General features: G+C 39.0%; 3 protein-coding genes across 5 annotated transcripts; 1 reads left to right on the top strand and 2 right to left on the bottom strand.

The window, feature by feature from the left end:
• Positions 1-691: 691 nt before the first annotated feature.
• paics (phosphoribosylaminoimidazole carboxylase, phosphoribosylaminoimidazole succinocarboxamide synthetase) lies at positions 692-10831 on the bottom strand. The gene is made up of 15 exons (XM_056764279.1): positions 10370-10831; positions 6560-6943; positions 6403-6471; positions 5609-6316; positions 5248-5325; positions 4638-4813; positions 3497-3533; positions 3041-3238; positions 2597-2775; positions 2273-2452; positions 2069-2182; positions 1824-1907; positions 1406-1586; positions 1115-1273; positions 692-1011 (listed from the first exon to the last, which is right to left on the bottom strand). Exons 1-15 carry the CDS (start codon positions 10716-10718, stop codon positions 845-847), a joined length of 3063 nt encoding a protein of 1020 aa, XP_056620257.1. The 5' UTR covers positions 10719-10831; the 3' UTR covers positions 692-844.
• On the top strand, positions 3499-15694 carry ppat (phosphoribosyl pyrophosphate amidotransferase). 2 transcript variants are annotated; one of them, XM_056764284.1, is made up of 11 exons: positions 3499-4259; positions 12224-12290; positions 12453-12659; positions 12736-12848; positions 12932-13077; positions 13411-13477; positions 13827-13978; positions 14103-14230; positions 14315-14536; positions 14609-14729; positions 14870-15694. In XM_056764284.1, exons 1-11 carry the CDS (start codon positions 4132-4134, stop codon positions 15037-15039), a joined length of 1521 nt encoding a protein of 506 aa, XP_056620262.1. In that variant the 5' UTR covers positions 3499-4131; the 3' UTR covers positions 15040-15694. The 2 variants fall into 2 exon arrangements, with proteins under 2 accessions (XP_056620262.1, XP_056620263.1); XM_056764285.1 differs by lacking the exon at positions 3499-4259 and adding an exon at positions 6958-10005.
• si:dkeyp-117h8.4 (uncharacterized protein LOC572032 homolog) lies at positions 15656-20383 on the bottom strand. 2 transcript variants are annotated; one of them, XM_056764280.1, is made up of 10 exons: positions 20205-20383; positions 20034-20100; positions 19877-19929; positions 19159-19189; positions 19030-19058; positions 18866-18935; positions 17029-18635; positions 16906-16939; positions 16771-16822; positions 15656-16059 (listed from the first exon to the last, which is right to left on the bottom strand). In XM_056764280.1, exons 1-10 carry the CDS (start codon positions 20286-20288, stop codon positions 16020-16022), a joined length of 2067 nt encoding a protein of 688 aa, XP_056620258.1. In that variant the 5' UTR covers positions 20289-20383; the 3' UTR covers positions 15656-16019. The 2 variants fall into 2 exon arrangements, with proteins under 2 accessions (XP_056620258.1, XP_056620261.1); XM_056764283.1 differs by lacking the exons at positions 20034-20100; positions 20205-20383 and having other exon boundaries at positions 19030-19056; positions 19877-19916.
• Between the last annotated feature and the right edge of the window lie 28 nt (positions 20384-20411).

Genomic DNA, 20411 nt, shown 5'->3' on the forward strand with positions numbered 1-20411 from the left:
GCTCATGTGTAGGTTCAAAAAGGGCTCTGACAGTTAAGGGGTTTAAGGTTATAAGCCATGCTTTATTGTAGATGTATATGTAGTTGTCTCGGGGCTCTGTAAAACCTGAACAACACAGCTTCTGTATTACAGAAGAATAGAATATATAAAAAAATAAATATGCATAAGCAGATGCATTTACGTCATGCCAATTGAGGCCAGTCGCGGTGTAAGTTTTATAAGATTTCCTCTCAAACTAATTTAAATGTTAGAGGCATCTTTATCAAAAACGACTTGCACTAACATATCTTAAAATATAGGACTGCGATTGTTTTGTCTTCAGATGCACACAGTAATGTTCTTCTCGAAAAGTATGCTTTTTGAAACGTTTAAGGCATGGGCTTTCAAACTGAATGACAAACAAAAAAACTGTTTAGTCAAGTTAATGACTGGCAATAAAAGTAGCTATGATATTTTACCAGTAGATAGCTTAGTATGGCATCTTAAATTTCATTTATTCTATTTATGGAAAATAAAAACTTCTACCTCTAGAGGATGAATGTATATTCTCTCCCCATATTTCCATTTAAAAATATTGCTGGTTTAAGGCTTAGTCCTATTTAAAGATAATCCTTGTTCGGGTAACTGCCCCTACATGGTTTTCTTTTTGTTTAAAAGTTCATGTTTTGTGAGAAAGTAATAAAATCACAGAGACAATATATAACGGAATGTTTATTGGTGAATTTACACCTGAAAAGGAATCTAGGTCAGCACATCTTAATTATTTTGAAGGCAATGACAGGTATCAAGACAGGACAGAAGCAGAATTGTAAAAGTGGTTGAAGGGAATGTAAATGCTGGTCCTTTACAGGCTGCACTCTTGTAGTTTCTTGTCAGCCTGTTTTAGGGAAATCCAGGTGTTTAGCATTGATGCACGAAGTTTGGCCCAGACCATGTGGTCATTTAGACCAAAAATCTGAGCTGCAAATTGGGCGGCGGCTTCAGGAGACAGTACTGTGGAGCATCCAAGACCTTAAAGAAGACATGCAAGAGTAACAATGAGTGAATTAAATGATGAACATGTACAGCAAGACAAAATATCTAAAGACCTCAAACACTATAATTTAGTTAGTACCGCTTGGCATGCGAAGAGATGACCAGATATCCTGAGCACCCCAGTCGGGGGTAATAGGAGGACAATTAATAACAGGGTAGGCTGTGTTTCCTGACATCACAGGACCTAAGCCATTACTTCTTCCCGCAACTGCAACAAAAATGGTGGGTTCTCCATCACCTGAAAAAAAAGTTGTTGATTGCTTAAATATGGCATTACCATTAAATCCTTCAATAGGGAAATTCTGAATTGAAACATTTATTAAGTGAATATTAACAACTGTAAATCACAGAGCAGTATCTGCAGTCATACCCTCATATTCAGCTTTGATACGGAGCGTCTCATCAGGGCCTTTATGAGCTGACGTCACTCTAAGATGGCAGGGAATTCCGTATGAGCCACAAGCCTTCCGGATCTTTTCACAGTGAGCCACATCTGAAGTAGAGCCCATCAGAACAACAACTCTTCCTCTTGCTTGTGACTCCAAGAGCAGCTAAAAAACCCAAAACACACACAAATATTTCCATCAGTAATGAAAAGACCATGCTTAGTTATTATCCAAATTGCCATGTTTTATTGCTTCGAAAAAACGAATCCGACAATGTTATTGCATACTACTGCGACATGATTTGTGATATAATTTGATAATTTATGAAGGACATATTGTGTAGTCTTTCCATATATTATTTTGCAAATAACAGTATTGTGAGGGAGACCTATAGCTAAGTACCTTCACTCGCTCAGCGACCCACTCAAAGTTTCTTTTCACCATCTGCATGGCCTCTGGAGTCACTTCTTTCAAATCACGGTACACCTGTATAGAGAACACTACATTTACCTGACAGTCATATGGATCATTCAGATTTATAGTGCATCACAAACTCCGTATAGGAATTCTTCCTATTACTGCAAAAGAAAATCAAACGAAACAAAAAGCACAAAAAAGAACATTCATTTAATGTATATGGTCTTCACCTGTTTGTCTTTCTGCTGACTGCGATCCCCAGCCGGCCACAGCCTCCACGAGTCGTTGTCAATCACATCAGCCAGCACAATCTCCTTAGTGGTCACATTTACACCAAATTCTATCTGAAATGAAAATTATAATCATTTATTAACCTGAATTTAACCTTAAACTTTAGAGCAAATTAAACTTGTTAAGCCAGGTAAGTGTCTTACTTTCATATCCACCAGAGTGCAGTCCTGTGTTGCCCAGGCTTTCTCCAGGAGTTCAAAAATGGCCACGGTGCTTTTGCTCATGATGTCCACCTCACAGCGGCCGATGGTCAGGCCTGCCAGATCAAATCCAGCAGCCAATATCTGCTCCTCTGACCACTGAGGATCATTATTGGCATCATCCTGAGAGACAAGAATGGAAGAAAAATAAAAGGCACAATTTGTGTGTTATTGTGAACAAATAAACCTATCTACTTAACCATAATAACCCCTAAATAACTACTTAATAGTGGAGTCCCAAATTTGCGCACTTAAAAAAAAACACACCTTGAAGAACGTCTCCAGCTTTAGAGGAGTGAAGCGGTAGCCCTCTTTGACCCCAGGGTTTCGTTTTAGGAAAGAGCCTGTGGCGATCCGTCTGCAAACCCACTCGATGGGTATCATCTCACAGCGGGCCGCCACAAATGCAGTCTCAGAATGTTGCCTGACAAACGCGGTCTTGAATCCTGAAAGAAAAAAGAGTGGATCTTATCTCTGAAAAAACCCATTTGTCCTCTGTTTTGTGTTTTTTATAGCACATATGGTTGTTTTTAAAGTAACACAGAGATTCAACAGCTCTAGCTATTGCAGAAACATGCTCTCAGATAATAGTTGATATGTAGTATGCACATGTGAGTCACAATTTAGTTAAAAAAATTTGAGGAAATATGCTTCCGTCATAAAGAATTAAATGAAAGGTCTAGAAATCAGAGTTTGAGGAATAAATCGTACCTGCATCCTGCAGTAGTTTGAACACACAACTAGTGGTGTTGTTGGAAATAGCGGCTTTGCCCTCCATCTGATCCTTCCGAACCGCATTGCCTGCTGTGATCTGATCTTTAGACTGGACCAGAACATGACTCGCCTCATCCACGAGCTCAAATATCTGCTTGGTCTTTCCCTCGTTCAGTTTTTGTCCCAGTTTCAGTTCTGCGCATAAAACAGGCACCACATAACGTTAACTCTCCAGCGACCGATTGATGTGCGACTTTAACATAAACCACAACAAGTTAACAGAGTTGGAATATATATGTATAACGAGACCACTTTACCGATATAGAAAGACTGGTAATATCGTCATTCTCAACAACAAAGCGTTGAATAATTCAGTTAGGCACACCGCATTCATTTGTGCATTTGTATTCCGCGCAACTGCGCATATAAAATAGACTTTAAAGTTAAACTCACCTGCTTTGTTCTGCATGTTTGTTGCGATTCGCTTTTCCTGAAAAAGATTAGAAACTTGTTTAGTCTGTTGCAATGACGTGAAGAAAATCCTTTCGAAACGTTCTCGTGTGACCGCGAAAAGACTTGAGAAGTTCAGACGAAAGCTGCCAAGTATGGAGAGAGGGGAGAGGGATTCAGCTCGTTTATTTCCACAAGGGCAACGCTTGTTACGACACTGCCGTTCCATTAAAACCAATCAGAATAATGCCGCCGCCATCACCACGTGGGCAAAATCAGTTTTTGCGTTCTTTGGAAGAAGCCTAATCTATTATATTGATTTATTGGAAGCAAATCCACACTGATACATCTTTGCAAACTACGCTAAAGTTAAAGAGCACGTGGTTCGGGTGGGCTACAGGTCTTGCGCATACACTTCTAGCGCATTCCTCAAACTTTAGCAACCCGACTTTCTTTATGTTTTTACTTTGCAAAATGCTTAATTACACTCCATATGCTTTTAAGTAGTGCGTTTGATTATTTGAACTTTTTTGTTATTGCGTCCTGCTGCTCGCTCGCTTCCCCGTGAGAAAACACGTGTTTCCACAGGGAAATCTGGCCCGCGTGCTAACACGCGCATTAAAAGCAGGCAGGAGGACATGGAGTTTGAGGAGTCGGGAATTGGAGAGGAATGCGGGGTTTTCGGATGTGTTGCTGCGGGAGAATGGTCAACACAACTGGAGGTGGCACAGATACTGACACTGGGACTTGTGGCTTTACAGCACAGGTATGCTGCTTTACGCGTCTGTTGCTGTATAAGTATAAACGCTATTGGTGCATTAACTGTACGTCCAGTCTATTTTTATTGTAGAACAAAAATCTCAAGGTGAGAAATGTCCGGGTATTTAAACGAAAATTAAATTTTGTGCAAAATTTCCCAACAGCGCATCTCCGTTACTGCAAGTTTGCATAAAGTAATAACGTTGCATTCTATCAAAATGTGTCACAACCTGTGCAGTTGCATGTTTTTTCCATCATGTTAGGTTTGACTTCGATTCAGCTGTAGTTTAAGCAATACTAACACAAAAACGTAAGACATGTAAACAATGCGATTCATGAAATCACAGACACAGTTCAATAGATTTCCATTGTCCCGTCCTCTCACCGATTGAGCAGACGTGATTGCATTAGACGCCATTGAACACACTGATGTGATCTCCATGATGGGAATGTATTGATCCACTTCTTCTTTACATTCAAAGTCTATATTCTCCGACCAGTCTGTGCTGCTATCCCCATCCTCAGTACTGTGGTGAAACCGTTTACAAACCACACTGTCCCCTAAACACACAAGATAAAGTTAAATAACAACAGACGACTTGATATGTTAAACTTAATTTACTTAAATTTCTCAGTAATCACTGGCATATTTAAATATTTTGTGGCTTTGTAGTGTTGAATGATACTATGTTCTGACTTTTCTGTGTAACGGTTTCATTCAGGCATCCAAATATCTGAATGCGTCAGCATTGTTGTTGTTGTCACTATGTTGTGTTGTCTCTAACTGGAATCACATTTTTAACTGCTATTTAGTTTTTTTGCATAGTTCTCCGTGTTAGCATAAGCAACAGTGTGGTGCTGTGGTCTTATTGTGCTCTTAACTCCCATCCTATAGTCACAAGATTCAATTACATCTGACCATATTCTGATCATGATATGCATGATACATTTCTGCTTGATAATCTTGTCCCTGTAAGGAAAATATCCTGAAAAACCTTCATCTGTTGCCTTTCTTTTTCGTCCTCTGTTAGCCATCACATGCTCTCCTCTTGTGTGTGACTGGTCCATGTTGTCTAAGTTGCAAAAATACACATTGAGGATAGGTGGGAAAAAAAACATGCAAATTACATCATTTTTAAATATTCAGTGTAAACTTGAGCGTGATGTCATTCAGTGGTTCTGAACTGCTGGTTCTTCATTAAATCTTGATTTAACAGTGATGATTGTGTTATTTGTGGTATATTAGTGCATTAAGAATTATTATTATAGATTTATTCAGAATTTGGAGTGTTTGGTCTTCACTGTAAAATGTGGGAGCAGTTGAGAACCACTGGTATTTATAAAAAATGGTATTACCTGTATTATAATCTTGATTGTCTTCATATATAACACCAGTCATAGAATCAGAGGACAGATGCTGTTCATATGCTATTTGAGGGCTTCTGGATGTCTGAACCATCATGGATTTTAATTTAGGTACCCCAAGTTCCTCATTTGTCACATTCCCTGAACCATCTTGGCTCTTGAAGACTCTTGCAGAAACCACGGGTGATCTCAACGTTGCCTCATCCACAGGCGGCTGGTCATATTTAACTGCAACAATGTTATTGTCATCCTGAGGATTCCCTCCCATTGAGTGCTCTTCAAATTCAGGAACATCAAACACCGTAGAACTCATAATCAAACTATTTCCAGTGGAAAACTCTGAATAATCCATGCGACTTCTAGAAGGCTTGGACAGAAGGGCATCCAGCTGGTCATAAAACCTCATGAAACGACGAGGATCCCCAATATCGCTCTTTCCCCTTTGCAGAGAACGATAGAGGTATTTCAGGTTTTTGTACTTGGTGCGGCATTGTTTCCAGTCCCTTTCTACGCCTTGTTGAAGAAGCCTGCGTGAAATCTGCACGAATATGTCTTTATTTCTGGTCGAGCCTTGTAGCTGTCCCTGGATCCCTTCTTCTGCCCAGATTCCAAGCAGCGCGGCCACTTCTTCCTCGCTCCAGTTTCTTCCTGAGTCGTGCACAGTGATTATGTTTGGTTCATTTGGTGGTGCTGTAGTTTCTGGAATGTTGCAAATAATACAAGATCAGCAAGAAGTTTATTTGTAATTGAATAATATTTGTTTACCATTCAATATGGTGACTCACCAGCCTCACTTGGGGTCAACGGATGGTTTGCAGTTTTCATTATGGTTTGCATCCCTGCCAGACTTTCATCTTCAAAACAACAAACATGGAGAAAAAGTTTTAGATGGTCAAAAACATGGTGATGCAATGTTCTCCGCAAATTAACAATAAATCTTACCATCATCAATTCTGATGACCTGTTCTTCTGCAGATTCATTCATCGTAGTCACCTGGTCTCTGTTGGCTATTTTCCTATATGAATTCCTCTCCATACTGCTTTCCTCTTTTCCCTCTAGTATAGATTCGAGCTCGGCACCGAATCTCATTGGCCGGCCTTGGCTTTTGCTAACTTTGTAGTCATATTTGAGGTTCTTGTATTTGGTTCGGCATTGTCTCCAATCTCGCAACACATTGTGTTGTCGCTCTAGGCGTTGTGCCATCTCTTGGAAGATGACCTTGTTTCTGTGGGTGCGTTGGAGCTGCCTGTGAACCTCTCGGTCAGACCAGACTTTAAGGAGAGATCTAACCTCTTTGTCAGACCAATGTCTCCCTCCTTCAATTCCTGAGCCGGCATAAAATAAGTTAACAACAGTGCAACAGTGGGCAGAGGAAAAGCTTTTGCAATTCATTCATTGGCTAATGGCCTTTTAAAGAGACACTTCACCCAAAATTCAATCATAATTTTTCACCCCCCATGTCATTCAAAACTTGTATTACTCTTTCCTCTGTGGAACACAATAATTTTTTTTGTTCTGCAGAAGAAAGTCAGACAGGTTTGGGATGACATTAACGTAGGTAAATGAAAAATATATTAAAGGGGTCATATGACACGGCTAAAACTAATATTATCGTTTGTTTTAGATGTCATGCAATGTGTATACATGATTTAAAGCGATTATAAGCAACTTTTTGACCTTAAATTAATGTCTCTAAAATAATTTTTAAACAACTTTTAACTGAAGGAATTGTACTGCTGTTGCTACCTAAGCAGCCTCCTATCGACTGAAATTGCACTTGTAACTTTGGTGTTCGGGCCGGTACAAGCTTTAGGGCATACGTCACATTTTACTCGTAGCATTGGAGAAGTTAGCCAACAGCTAATAATAAGACGAAACGATCTAGTTCAAGGTAAGTCTCCAAACCATAAGCATGGCAGAGCGAGCACATGAAACAAAGAGGAAGAGAGAGTGATCGGACACAAATCAATATCTGACGGACTTACACTCAGCGACGCAAGAGGCGAAGGGTTTCAAAACGGATGGAGACCTAACGTTAGCCCTCCTGCTACTGGTTTTAAATGTCTTATGTACATTTTTTTCTTACGGTCCTGTACTTTTAAGCTTATTAGTAATTTGGCTGTTCTCTGGTTGTTTAATGGCGCACTAACGTTACTGGTTCACAATATATAACTGTAAAGCAGATTAGAGATAATGTAATGTTGCCGGGTCTCAATAGCTTCTGTAGCATGATCGTGCCTCATCACAAATTTAGTGTCAGGCTTGTTAATGATGACTACCAAACCACAATAAATGTTTTATGGTCAAAAGTTGCTGATTCCTTAGTTCATGCACATAGACTAATGTTATCGGTATCTATAGTTACTTTGCTAGGCACTATTCCAATAGCAAGTGGAGTGTAAGTTCTTGATTAAACCCATTACACAAAGCACAACGCCTGGTCGCGAGTGTGTTTCTGAAAATACTACAGAAAATTATTTGCATTGGTTAGTAAACACATTCACGTTGTGTTTTAGTGACTGCAAATGTGTTATGCTAAGTTGGCTAACGTTAGCAAGTTAGCTGCTATGTAGCTAGCACCCTATGCTCTAACAGCTAACAACCAACTGCTACCTCGGAATCTAGTTTGAAATATTAGTATAGCCCAGTAGTATAACCCGCAGGAGCCAAAAGTGTGCTTAAGTGCATGCACAGTTTATGAAGAGACATGATGTAACGGCAGTTTCTGCATAATCAAAAAATTCATGTGTATTGCGCTGCCCACATGGAAGCTTATACGGCGGCAATATTTTGACATTTATAACAGACAATTGCGCTTATCAACCAAATGGGGGAAGCATACACCAAAACTGCTCGTTGTTGCATTAAGGTTCAAAACACTAAATTTTCCACATACAGTTCCTGTTTGTAACTCTTCTTTGCCCCACCTCTCTGAAACGAGCAGATATTTATCAAAGCATATTGCTCTGAAAAGCGATGTGTGCTATGATGGTCAAGTTAACCAGCGAGTAGCGATTGGTTGAATACTTCAACCGTGTGACGGAAATGTGAGGCCTCTTACCATCTATGTAACTAGGGATGGGCCGGTATGAGATTCTGACGGTGTGATAACCTTGAGCAAAACTACCACGGTTTCATGGTGTCACGGTATTGCCAATGCATATCTACAATGTGTTGTTTTAAAATAAAAACAATGTTTTTCCACTGAACACCTGAAAATCATTAACATAAATATTTGAGTTCTTCTTAATTAAATTTAAAAAAAAAGTCACTGAAGTGATCCTGAACCTACATATCAACAATTAAAACAATTTCTTTAAAAAAGCAGTCTTTGAACCTGCAGCTGAACAATGTTTTTGGAGACATGTTTTCTTTCTACATATTTATTTTTCTGTCCAAGTTATAATGCAGGAATGTAAGCATGTTCAGCTGGTTCAAACCAGTTCATGTTGGGCTAGTTAATTAGGCATGTTATTTGAGTCGGTAGAAAGCCAAATAGTATTTATTCTGACTTTACTTCTTTTTAGAAGCTGCTAGCGTCTGTTTAACATTATAATCCTGTGGAATAAACGTCCTGAGCCCTTTTTAAACGTCAGCGTCTGCATCTTTTTCTGCAGCTCAGAGTCTGTTAAGGTTAAAACAAGTTCAACTTTTCTGGAAAAACGCCCTTTTTCACAGCTAACCAATGACAGAGACTTGTCGTTTCCAGAACAACATGCAACATGACGTGATTGGTCGAGAAGGCCCAAGCTCGAAAAATAAAATGGCGACCGAAACGCCCGTTGGACCATAGTTTTCTATACAAAAATAGTTACATTTTCACTTTCAGCAACTATTGAATGCATTTCTAGCGAGAAAATAGTATTCTAGTTTTTAAATATTTGATTAGTTATTGCAAAGACACTCTCTGCTGATAATTCAAATAGACGTATGCCTATCTACATTGTCTTTAAAATGTAAATGTAATGTAAATGTATCGGTTTCTCTCGGCTGCCTTCATGCAAAGACGCAGCTTCTGAAGTCATGACGTTCAAGCTGCTAATTGTAACGAATAGCGTTTAAATTGAACTGCGTCTTTTTCGACGGGGAAATCCTGCACACACGTGACTCTCAATCACTGACTGCTTGCACCTACCAGAGGGGGAGGGGCCAAGTGACTCGTTACGCTCTTCACCGCACACAACCGGAGAGATTCCTGCACTTTCATTTTTTGAGGACTAGTAAAAAAAATGTGAATACCGCAGGAACTATATAACAGGAAATTTTGTGGTTTTGACACCGCAGATTTTTTTAAACCTGGAAACATTTGAGCGGTTTTAGTCAAATCATACCACAAACTGACTTGTGATTGTGGGGGTGTGGTGTGAAGCGTTTCAGGCAGGTCTGGGTGAGCATTCGTTTTTAGATACAATGCATCATTTGTTCTGAAACTTAAATTTGTGCAATTTTACGGTCTAATACATGCATCGGCAGCTTATAACACACCGAAAAACACGTATTCGTGCCATATGACCCGTCTAAAAATTGTCTTTAATACACTTCTGTATCTTAGAGCTCTGGTGTGCTAATTTTGCCTTGTTTTTTGCTGTATCGCCCATTTTGAGCATTTTTGTGGAGCATGTGTAAATTTTTGTTTTGTTTTATATTTAAATATATATTATTATATATATATACATATATATAGTTTTCATATAAAATGCGCTGCCAAAATAAATTTCTAATTCCATTTAGCATTTTTTGGTGAAAATTACCTTCTGGTAGATTCGTAGCCTCCTCTCTCCTATCGGCCTCCATTTGCTCTTCATCCGCCATGTGAGGCCTTTGGGTCTGTTTGTAGCGAGTCTGTGTAGGCCTCCAATCTGGAAGAGCCATGTTGGCACTCTGGGCCTTACAATCTAACCAGTCTCTACACACCCCGAGCTCTCTCAGTCGGCTTGAGATGGCATCATATTTGGCCCTGCTCTCTTCCTCTTCCCACGCCTGTCTCTCCCTCCACACTAAAACCAGATTTTTAACTTCCTCCCCTCTCCACTGTCTAGTTGCTCCCCTTGTCCTCTTTTTCTCCCCGGCATTGTTTTGTTGCTCTGTTTTAGGCTCCATGTTTCTAAGCTTGCCTAGAAATGGCTTCTGTTTGTTCGTCTCTGCCTTTATCCTCTCCGCTCCCCCTCCCTGTAGACTTTAAGCTCAGTGTCCTAGGCAACCAGACGACTGAGCCAGTTAGGAACGCCCACGTGACCGAGAACAGCCTCATGACTGGCTTAAGCTGTGTGGGGTGGGGGAGGGGTGCTGTGGAAACGTGAGAAGTGGCTTGGCAAGCGAGCTGCACTTGCAGTTTCTATCTCTTAGTAAGACATGTAGAAAAGGCTTAGAGGTTTTCTGCTGCGCTGAGCCGCTGGTCTGAATGGGTCTTATGTTTATCGAATCGTGTCTTCAGGCTGCCTCTCTGTTCACCAATTGCTATCTGTCTCTCTCTTGTTCTCGCTGCCCCTCCCCCTCTTCCTCATTCTCACTCTGCCTAACAGTTTCATACAAACCAGTTTGATCTGCCTTCATCACATGCTGTGCCTCCACTGACTCATGACATGGATTTTTGAAATTGTGGGAGAGAGAGATTTATTGGAAGGACGTACTGTCAACTCCAGTCTTGCCGAGACATGTTGCTCGTTGTAATCTAATTGTTGTCTACATGCATTATCATTTCTCCAACAAATGGTCTCGGATTGAGGCAAAATATACAATTCTTGTTTATTAATGGAATGCTGTTTGTAGAACACCAGAAGGTGATCGGTCAAACCAGACATTAGGAGAGCTCATCCGCCATCCCTGAATAGGCGTAAATAGGTCAAAAGAAGGTGACAATAGGCAGAGGAAGGTGTAAGGTGTGAACAACATAAAAAAAGTTGAATAAAAACAATTGTTTGAGTGAAAAAAAAAAACAGTTTGTGCATTTACTTAATTGTCTACTTCACTTAATTTCTAGAGCTGTTCATTGCATTGGGTCAAAAAAATGTTTAAGTAAAATGATCATTTTTGTTTCATTCTGTGAACATTTCTCCTCAATTCAAAATAAAAATATTGCAAAATATTTTAATTTGCAGAACATTGAATCGGGGACAAGCTAACAAAAGTTACAAAAAGATGCAATGTCTTGAATATAGCGCAAATGCAATACTAATGTTGTTACATGTAGTTTAGGAACAGCTCAAAAATGAATATTTGATCAATATGCCTGATTTGTTTTTATAGCTTTGATGTGTCTGTGCATTCTCTCGGTCTTTCACATTGCTGACTATTTCAGTCTTGAGGTTTGTTTCTGTTGAAATACAACACATGCTGTCCTGCAGAGTTTAGCTCCAACTTGGCTCATCACACCTCGGAAGATTCTAGTCTGCTTTGTGAGACCTTGATTAGCTGTTCAGGTGTGTTTGATTAGGGTTAAAGCTAAACTTTGCAGGACACAGGTCCTCCAGGACCCGTGCTGTACTGGAAGTGCAGCAATATGTGCAAAATTATCTCCAGAACATAGATTGCAATGTATATGTGAATTATTACATTTACGTTTAAAAATGTCAACGAATGTGTTAAATGTATTTTATGTTAAATAGGGGTCAAGAAAGTGCTGGAATTGTCACAAGTAATGGAACAACCCCCCCGACATACACCACCCTAAAGGTACTGTAGGAATAAAACCCTTTCAATGTTTAAATGTCCACTTCACACTTAAACACACATTTAACATATTGTTTTTACATCCCCCAGAAATCAGTGTTTTAACAGAGCAATGATTGCAGGATTAGACAAGCCTGAAATAGTTTCTTTCTTTCTCTCTCACAGGGCATGGGATTAGTAAATACAGCTTTTAAACCAGATGATTTACTGAAGCTCCGCAACGGCAACCTAGGGATCGGACACACACGTTATTCCACCACAGGGATCTCAGAACTGCAGAACTGCCAGCCTTTCGTGGTAGACACCCTGCATGGCAAGATTGCAGTTGCACACAATGGGGAACTGATCAATGCTTCAGCCTTACGCAAAAAGGTGGGATTTGATTGTTTCAGATTACTTGAGACATACCATTTCCATATAAAATAATGTTTAATGATTTCTGTTGCAGGTTATGCGACATGGTGTAGGCCTCTCCACCTGCTCAGATAGTGAGCTTATCACCCAGCTGCTTGCATTGACTCCTCCCATGGAGGAGCTGGATACTCCTGATTGGGTGGCTCGGCAAGTTATGCGTCACAAGAACATCTGATTGATGACTATTTATAAAACCCTAAATTTAATAGTTTTTATGCATGTTTTGTCAGTATTAAGAACCTGATGATGGAGACACCGACGTCATACTCGCTGCTCGTGATGTATAAAGATGTAATCTATGCTGTGAGAGACCCCTATGGAAACAGACCTCTCTGTATTGGATGTCTAGTGCCCATCTCCAAACTGCACAGCTCAGGTGTGTGCAGGCAAAAAAAAGAAGAGTAATTTAGCCTCGTCGAAAAGGAATTAGAAAAAGTTATAATTCAACACATATTGATATATTGCTCCCCTTTTGTGTCTGACCTGGATTATAAAATATCTAGACCCAATATTATGTGTAACTAGCACTGTATATCTATTTCTTGCTGCATTGTACATGAATATAGCCCTTTGCAATTAATGAAAATAATATTGCATTAGAGACAAAAGTAAAAGTTAGAATATTTTTCTGGATACATTTTAATGAGTATATAATTTCTGCCTGGTGAGGCTGGATGTGACCTGTTCAGCTCTTTTTCATTTTACTCAGGTGCTGGAGATACAGAGGGCTGGGTGGTCTCATCGGAGTCCTGTAGCTTTCAGTCCATTGGAGCAAAGTATGACGACATCCTCATGACAACCTTTACTTTGCCAGAATTTAAGAAGTTTCATTTTTTTGTTCAAGTCTCTTTGGCTACCTATATATTAGGGATGATTATCATATGACGTATCAAAATATTTATCAAATTTCACTCATTTTTTTATTTTCTCTTTTTTTATCAACTATTGTGGCTAAACGGGTATTGAAAATTATTCATATGTCATATATCAACATATATGTGGTATTAACATGATATTGATCATCATGGTTTAATATCACGGTCATTGCCAATAACAATATATTGTGACCCCCCTTAGATTACATTACACAAACTGTTACTTTTTTCTGTACATTTTTTTTCTCAGGTATTACCGTGAAGTGCAGCCTGGAGAGATAGTCCAGATATCTAAACATGGAGTAAAGAGTCTATGTATTGTCCCACGCCCAGAGGGAGACAATCCTGCTTTCTGCATATTTGAATATGTTTACTTCGCCAGGCCAGACTCCATATTTGAAGGCTAGTTTATTATTTTAAATGGCCTCATTATCCCTCTGTAATAGAATGCATTAGAAATAGAAATTAACCAGAAATGTTTATGAGTTAAGTTCTAGGTAAATAAGTGTGCATTACCATGTTACAGGACAGATGGTGTATACAGTGAGGCAGCGCTGTGGACAGCAGTTGGCCATCGAGGCCCCCACCGATGCTGATGTAGTAAGCACTGTTCCAGAATCAGCCACGCCTGCAGCATTAGGATATGCACAAGTTGTGAGTAATAAGCATGAAATACATATTTCAACACTATTGGTTCACTAGGTGACATCACAAGCTTGAAAATGTATCTTCCTGTAGTCCGGCCTTCCATATGTGGAGGTTCTGTGCAAGAACCGGTATGTGGGCAGAACGTTCATTCAACCAAACACTCGCCTGCGTCAGCTTGGAGTGGCCAAGAAGTTTGGGGCATTGACTGACAACTTTGCTGGCAAACGTGTGGTGCTTGTCGACGACTCTATTGTCAGGGGCAACACCATCGCCCCTATTATTAAACTGCTGAAAGAAGCTGGCGCAACAGAGGTAATTTTCATTTTATATTGATTTGTTTTTTGGGAATATGTTTGCTGCTTTGGACTAACATGAGTCTTAAAGGTCCACATTCGGGTTGCCTCGCCTCCGATTCGGTATCCGTGCTACATGGGCATCAACATTCCAACCAAAGAGGAGCTTATTGCTAACAAACCAGAGTTTGAGGATATAGCCGGTTACATAGGTAGGTCAAAACAATGCAGGCATTTGCTTAAACATTTTTTTTTTAAAATATGTTATAATTAAAATTGTTATTACAGATGCTTCATGTGCTTTTTCAGAATGTGAAAAACATTGATGAAAAGTTGTTTTTGCTTGGAACAGGTGCTACGAGTGTCCGTTATCTATCTGTTGAAGGCCTGGTGTCGGCTGTTCGAGGTGTGACCGAGTCACAGGAGAAAGATGATAGGATCAGCTCCAACACTAAGACTAGTAGACTTGGCCACTGCACAGCATGCCTCACAGGCAAATATCCAGTGGAACTCGAGTGGTGACCTAAGTGCCTTTAAATAAATTCTGTCTACAATTATTTGAGGTGGTTTATTAAATGATGCTTTATGACTGGAATCAAAACCTAGAGGGATAGTTCACCCCAAAATACAAATGTTCATAAATTCACCATTGTCATTCATAACCTGCCTCTTTCTTCTGTGGAAAAAATATATTTTGAGAAATATCTCTGTGGTTTTGTTTCCGTACAACGGAAGTCAATGGGGGCCAATGTTGTTTGGTTACCAATGTTCATCCAATATTTTTATGTTCTGCAGAAAAAAGTCAAACAAGTTTGTAATGACATGAGGGTGAGTGAAATATTTTTTGGGGTGAACTAAGCTATAATGCTAGCTTAATACATGTTGATTCGGTTGTAAATGTATAGCATATATACAGCGAACCATAAACTCAGTTTAAACTGAAATATTTTTTTGGATTTTACTTTAAGGCTACATACATGAACAGCAATTTTAAAATGCTAGTTCGGATCAGAATAGTCAACACACTTAAGTCTTATTAAATGCAAGTACTGTTTTCTGATTGTATTTTGTTTGAATAGTTATAGCAGACAAAGATGTAAAAGATTGTCCTGCTTATACGCACAAGAATCAAAAACTGTATGTGAAACATGTTTATTAAAATTTTGTTTGAACAGTTTCTGAAATATTTTCTTGACACATCTATTAAGTCAGTACATATGTAATATGACTATTGATGTAAACGTGTAAGAAACATGTGGGTCCTTTTAGAATAATATTAAAACTCAAGAATATTTTATAGTCATGGAAAGTTTACATATAAAACCAAGGAATATTAATTAAAACAGATGAATTTACACACACACACAAATATATAAAAAAGACAGCTAAATATTAAACTGTGGTTGATGTCATGCCTTGTATTTTCTCTGGAGTGAACTTGAAGCTTTAACAGTCCATGTTAAGCTCAGAGAATTGCAGATGTCTGTACAGGAGAAACTCAGTCACTGCAGAAGGCCATACTGGAGTCGCCTCCTTGAAAGACTTAAGAAAACAAACAGTCGTTTAGTCTTAAATTAAATGACTGGTTATCCAATCGTTGCACAAGGACAAACAAAAACAGTATACAAATTATTCAAGCACAATTGAAACAAAATATTTGATTACATTAAGGGTACGCTTACACGAAAACAATGTACTTTTTTTAACGTTTTGTGTACAGACAACAGTTCTTTGAATATCTTCGTCAACGATACCCATGTACACAGATCACTTAATCAACTAAAACATTGCTGTACTCATGCCAGGTCAAATATTGCCAATGTTTTCGCTTCTTTGTCGAAGGAGATAACATATTAACAAAACGCGCTCTGTAGAGCAGTTTGTCCGTTTAGGGCTACTGTAGAAACAACATGGCGACTTCCATGCAAGGGGACCCGGTCCCGCTGTGTTTGTAAATGGAAACGCCTCATTCTAAGGTAATAAAAACATAACACTTCATTATGTAAGGTCTTTATACAACCATATAAACATATAATGAATTTTATTGCATTTTTGTCAATAGATCCTCCTTAATATCACACATTTCACCTTGAGATCGGTGTTGTGTAAACTACTGCTAAAACAAGGTTAAGAGTTACTTTTCAATCCAAGCTTTCGAACATGTTTTAGGCTCACAATTTCTAACAAAAAGTGGACTAGAACAATATTATGGGCACAGTCATTATTCATAATTATATCATGAATATGAATTACCTCACAGAGATTGGAGTCATACCCCGATTAAAAGGTCTCAGTGGTGACTCAGCTGTTAAAAGACAAATAAACATCATGATATAACAGCTTCTGACATTTAAAATACAATGAGGATGTCGACATTGGGCGACAAACCTTTAATAGCATAGACTCCACTTGAAACATCTCTCTGCCAACAAAGCAGAAAACAAATAGTTTACTATATTGTTCAACTAAAATCAAACATGTAAAAAATAGCTACGCTAATGATGGTCTTACCCAGGATGAAGTACTTTGGGCCATTTGCATGGCTAATTTGGACTCTCTGATTCGTCTAAGGTTTCCTGTACCCCTGAGGAACTGTGGACTGGGGCACTGCAACAAGATGGCCCTTTCCCACGTACGCCTGTCTTTACCAGGTCCTGCAATGGAAGGGCTCACGTATTCGTCTTTCAGCTGATGTGGCAAACGTTGGACCTGTTTAACGGGGGAACAACTCTCCCGGAAGCGTTTGAATCGCAGTGACTCTTCCACCTCAGGTTGACGACGACGTTTCTTTAGTGCAATTTTCAGGGGTGTTAAAGCAAGAGCGGACATGCTGGACATGCTTTGGCATGTGGTCTTTAGCTGCTTCTCGCACAGGTTACAGCCAGAGGAAGGGCACGGAGAAGACGTTCTGTGACAGATGAAGTGGTGATATAGCTTTCTGAACTCTGCGTCAATATGGGAACGACTGGATAAGCAAGCAGACTTGGGACCTGGGAAAGAACGTTGATGTTCGGACAATCTTGGACTAATCTGGGTTTGCTTATGAGCCATAGAAAAACTTTGTTGTGGCTCTGGACGGTGATAAAGGGAATGTTGTGGTGAAGACATCGCCTTGTCTTTTTGGCCATATGGAGATCTCTGCAGCTCGGAATGAACTTGACAGTGTGCAGGAGACTTTCGCATTGAATTGTGTACTGCCATTGACTCTTGTCTTTCCATTGGCACAGGTTTGAAAATGCTCATCCTACTAGGAGAGGAACAACTGAAACGCTGTGGGGAGGAGACAGAAGAGTGTAGTCTGCCCCTAAAGCGGTCTTTATCCAATGCGGTGTGGGATGACTGCTGACCGGAGGGCCGTGTTGTTTGTGACATCCTTCTCTGCTCAATAAGAGACAGAGCCCTAGCTGTTCCACCCGGAGAGTACCAGGCTGGATGTGGACAAGCGGAGACCAATGAGGGTGGAACACCAGTTGACAAAACAGTCAGTTCAACGTCGTAAGTTTTGTTCAGATCAGGAGACTGATCACTAAGTGAGGGTGAAACAGAGTGAGGAGTTGTGGAGAAGTCAATCACACGAGCGGTATTCTGTTTTGGCTTCCCGTCTAAATGTAGTTCAGTCCATTGTGACTCACTTGACATTCCGCTCACATTAGCATTGTCCCTCCTAGGTGAGTAAAAACAGGCACTGGCCTCAGATGTATTTTTTAAAGGCGAAGGCTTCAATTTCTTGAAATTCTGAAGTTTGCCGCTGTCCCGGATATAATTGAGAAGGTTTTCTTGAACTGAACTTTGTTTGGTAAATGACATTTCAGTTGTATTGTTCAGTGTCCTGTTCCTTAGGGAAGTGACGCGAGGGTTTGACACTCCAGCATGCCACTGTTTGCGACGGTATTTCTGCAGCACGGCTCTTGCTGTATCCGTCACATGCTGACGTCGGTACGCTTCACCGATCTGACTGAGCATGCCGGGATAGACATCCAGGAGGGTACTGCCATGACTGCTCAATGTTTTCTCCAGTTCTTCATCATCTTTGATAGGCTGAAAAGTCACTCCCAACAGAGAGCTTTGAGATGAATTAATCCCGTTCATAGATTGCTGGAGTGAATCACCACCATGCCCTTGAAAATAAATACATAAATGACATTTTATATCTGCTTGACTGTTAATTTATGCTGCTTAGTAACTATCAACTTAAAATGAATGATTTATTGTCTTCTTCAATTGATGAACAAACACATTAATTAATTATTATGCAATTCCTTTTTTAAATTAACTTTTTCAACACAATCACTGAATTGTTTAATTGTTTATTGTGTGCTGCTGGGTTTTGAAGCAATTTAATACTTACACAGACTTTCATCGTTGTCCTTCTGATCAGAGTAGGTATAATTATCTTCGGTGATCCCGGAAAGTTCCATCTGGTGAAAAAATAACACAACAGAACTATAATATGTATTCTGGGTTTTGGAGTCAATCATTTTATTCTTAACTAGTATACATTTTAAATACTACCTGGTAATTTTCTTGGTCCTCAAAGTCCTCTTATAAATACAAAAAGAGATTAAACATAGATTAAAATTGACTGCATACCAATTAGATCCCATCTATTAAAATACAAAAACAGTGAATCTTGTTTCTTACCCCTGATCGAATGGTTTTCCTTGACCCGAAGCTGCATGAGTGAAAGAGACACTTACATCATAAGGCCATAACTAATAAATTATGTCATTGAGGAATAATTTCACTAATAATAATGTACTAATAACATCACCTATATATAAGGCTAGTGTTGGGTAAGTTACTCTGAAAAAGTAATTAATTACTAGTTACTCATTACATATTCAATAGTGTAATTAGATTACTGTCCAAATTACTCTGTCCAAAAAGTATTTAGTTACTCATTACTAATTACTTTCTATATCCTACATCAACCTTGATTAGTTAAGTGATTCAAGAATATACATGAATAGGCTTATTGAATTCATTCAAATAATATTATGAACTGACCAAAGTATTACAAATGTGAGAATTATACATTAAAGCACAGATTTTAAAGTAAGACTTTGAATTTTGAAGTCAATTACGCTACTACACACGCATATATTTAACAAAGTATTTTGTTTAATTACATCAAAAGTAACTGTATTTAAATTACAGAAAACATGAGTAATCCCTTACTTTACTTTTCCAAGGGAAAAGTAATTAAATTACAGTAACTAATTACTTAGTAACTAGTTACACCAAACACTGTATAAGGCAAATGCAAGTACTATATTTAATATTTATTGTTATACATATAAAAGTAAAAAATAAATCTATGTTGTTGAAAATAACATTTGTGATATTGCCTCAGTCTTACCTTCAGGTTTTCCAGCTCACGTTCTCCCTCTACACTGTCAATGGGCACAGAACCTGTAATACAAAGGGCAAAACACAAACCAGTAACTTATAACATTATTTGTGTAAACACTGAATGTTGTTCAATGTATAACACACGATCGACATTTTTATCCTACCTCTGCCAGTCCTGCATGTCATTGTTTTCAGACAAACGTCTATTCCAGGATCATCTAGAGTGGAATACTTTAAAAACACAATAAAAGTTAACGTTTTAAACTCAGAATATTTGATAAAACCGGCGCTAATGGGTAACTTAACGTAACGTTCGTTTAAACACCACCACGTACCTTCTGAAAAATAGACTCCATCGTGTTTCTAAACACATCGTCATTTTTCCTAAATTGATCGGTATGGAAATGGTGTGCAGACATGTTGTAAGTGACGAAATCTATTTGGAGATTAAAGAAATGAAACAAACATAAACATAGATTGATTGCACTCAGTTAGCGGCCACACGGAATTTTCAAACTTCTCCGGAGAAAAGCTCGAGCTGT

The sequence above is a fragment of the Triplophysa dalaica genome, chromosome 13, assembly GCF_015846415.1.
Source record: "Triplophysa dalaica isolate WHDGS20190420 chromosome 13, ASM1584641v1, whole genome shotgun sequence".
Taxonomy (NCBI): Eukaryota; Metazoa; Chordata; class Actinopteri; order Cypriniformes; family Nemacheilidae; genus Triplophysa; species Triplophysa dalaica.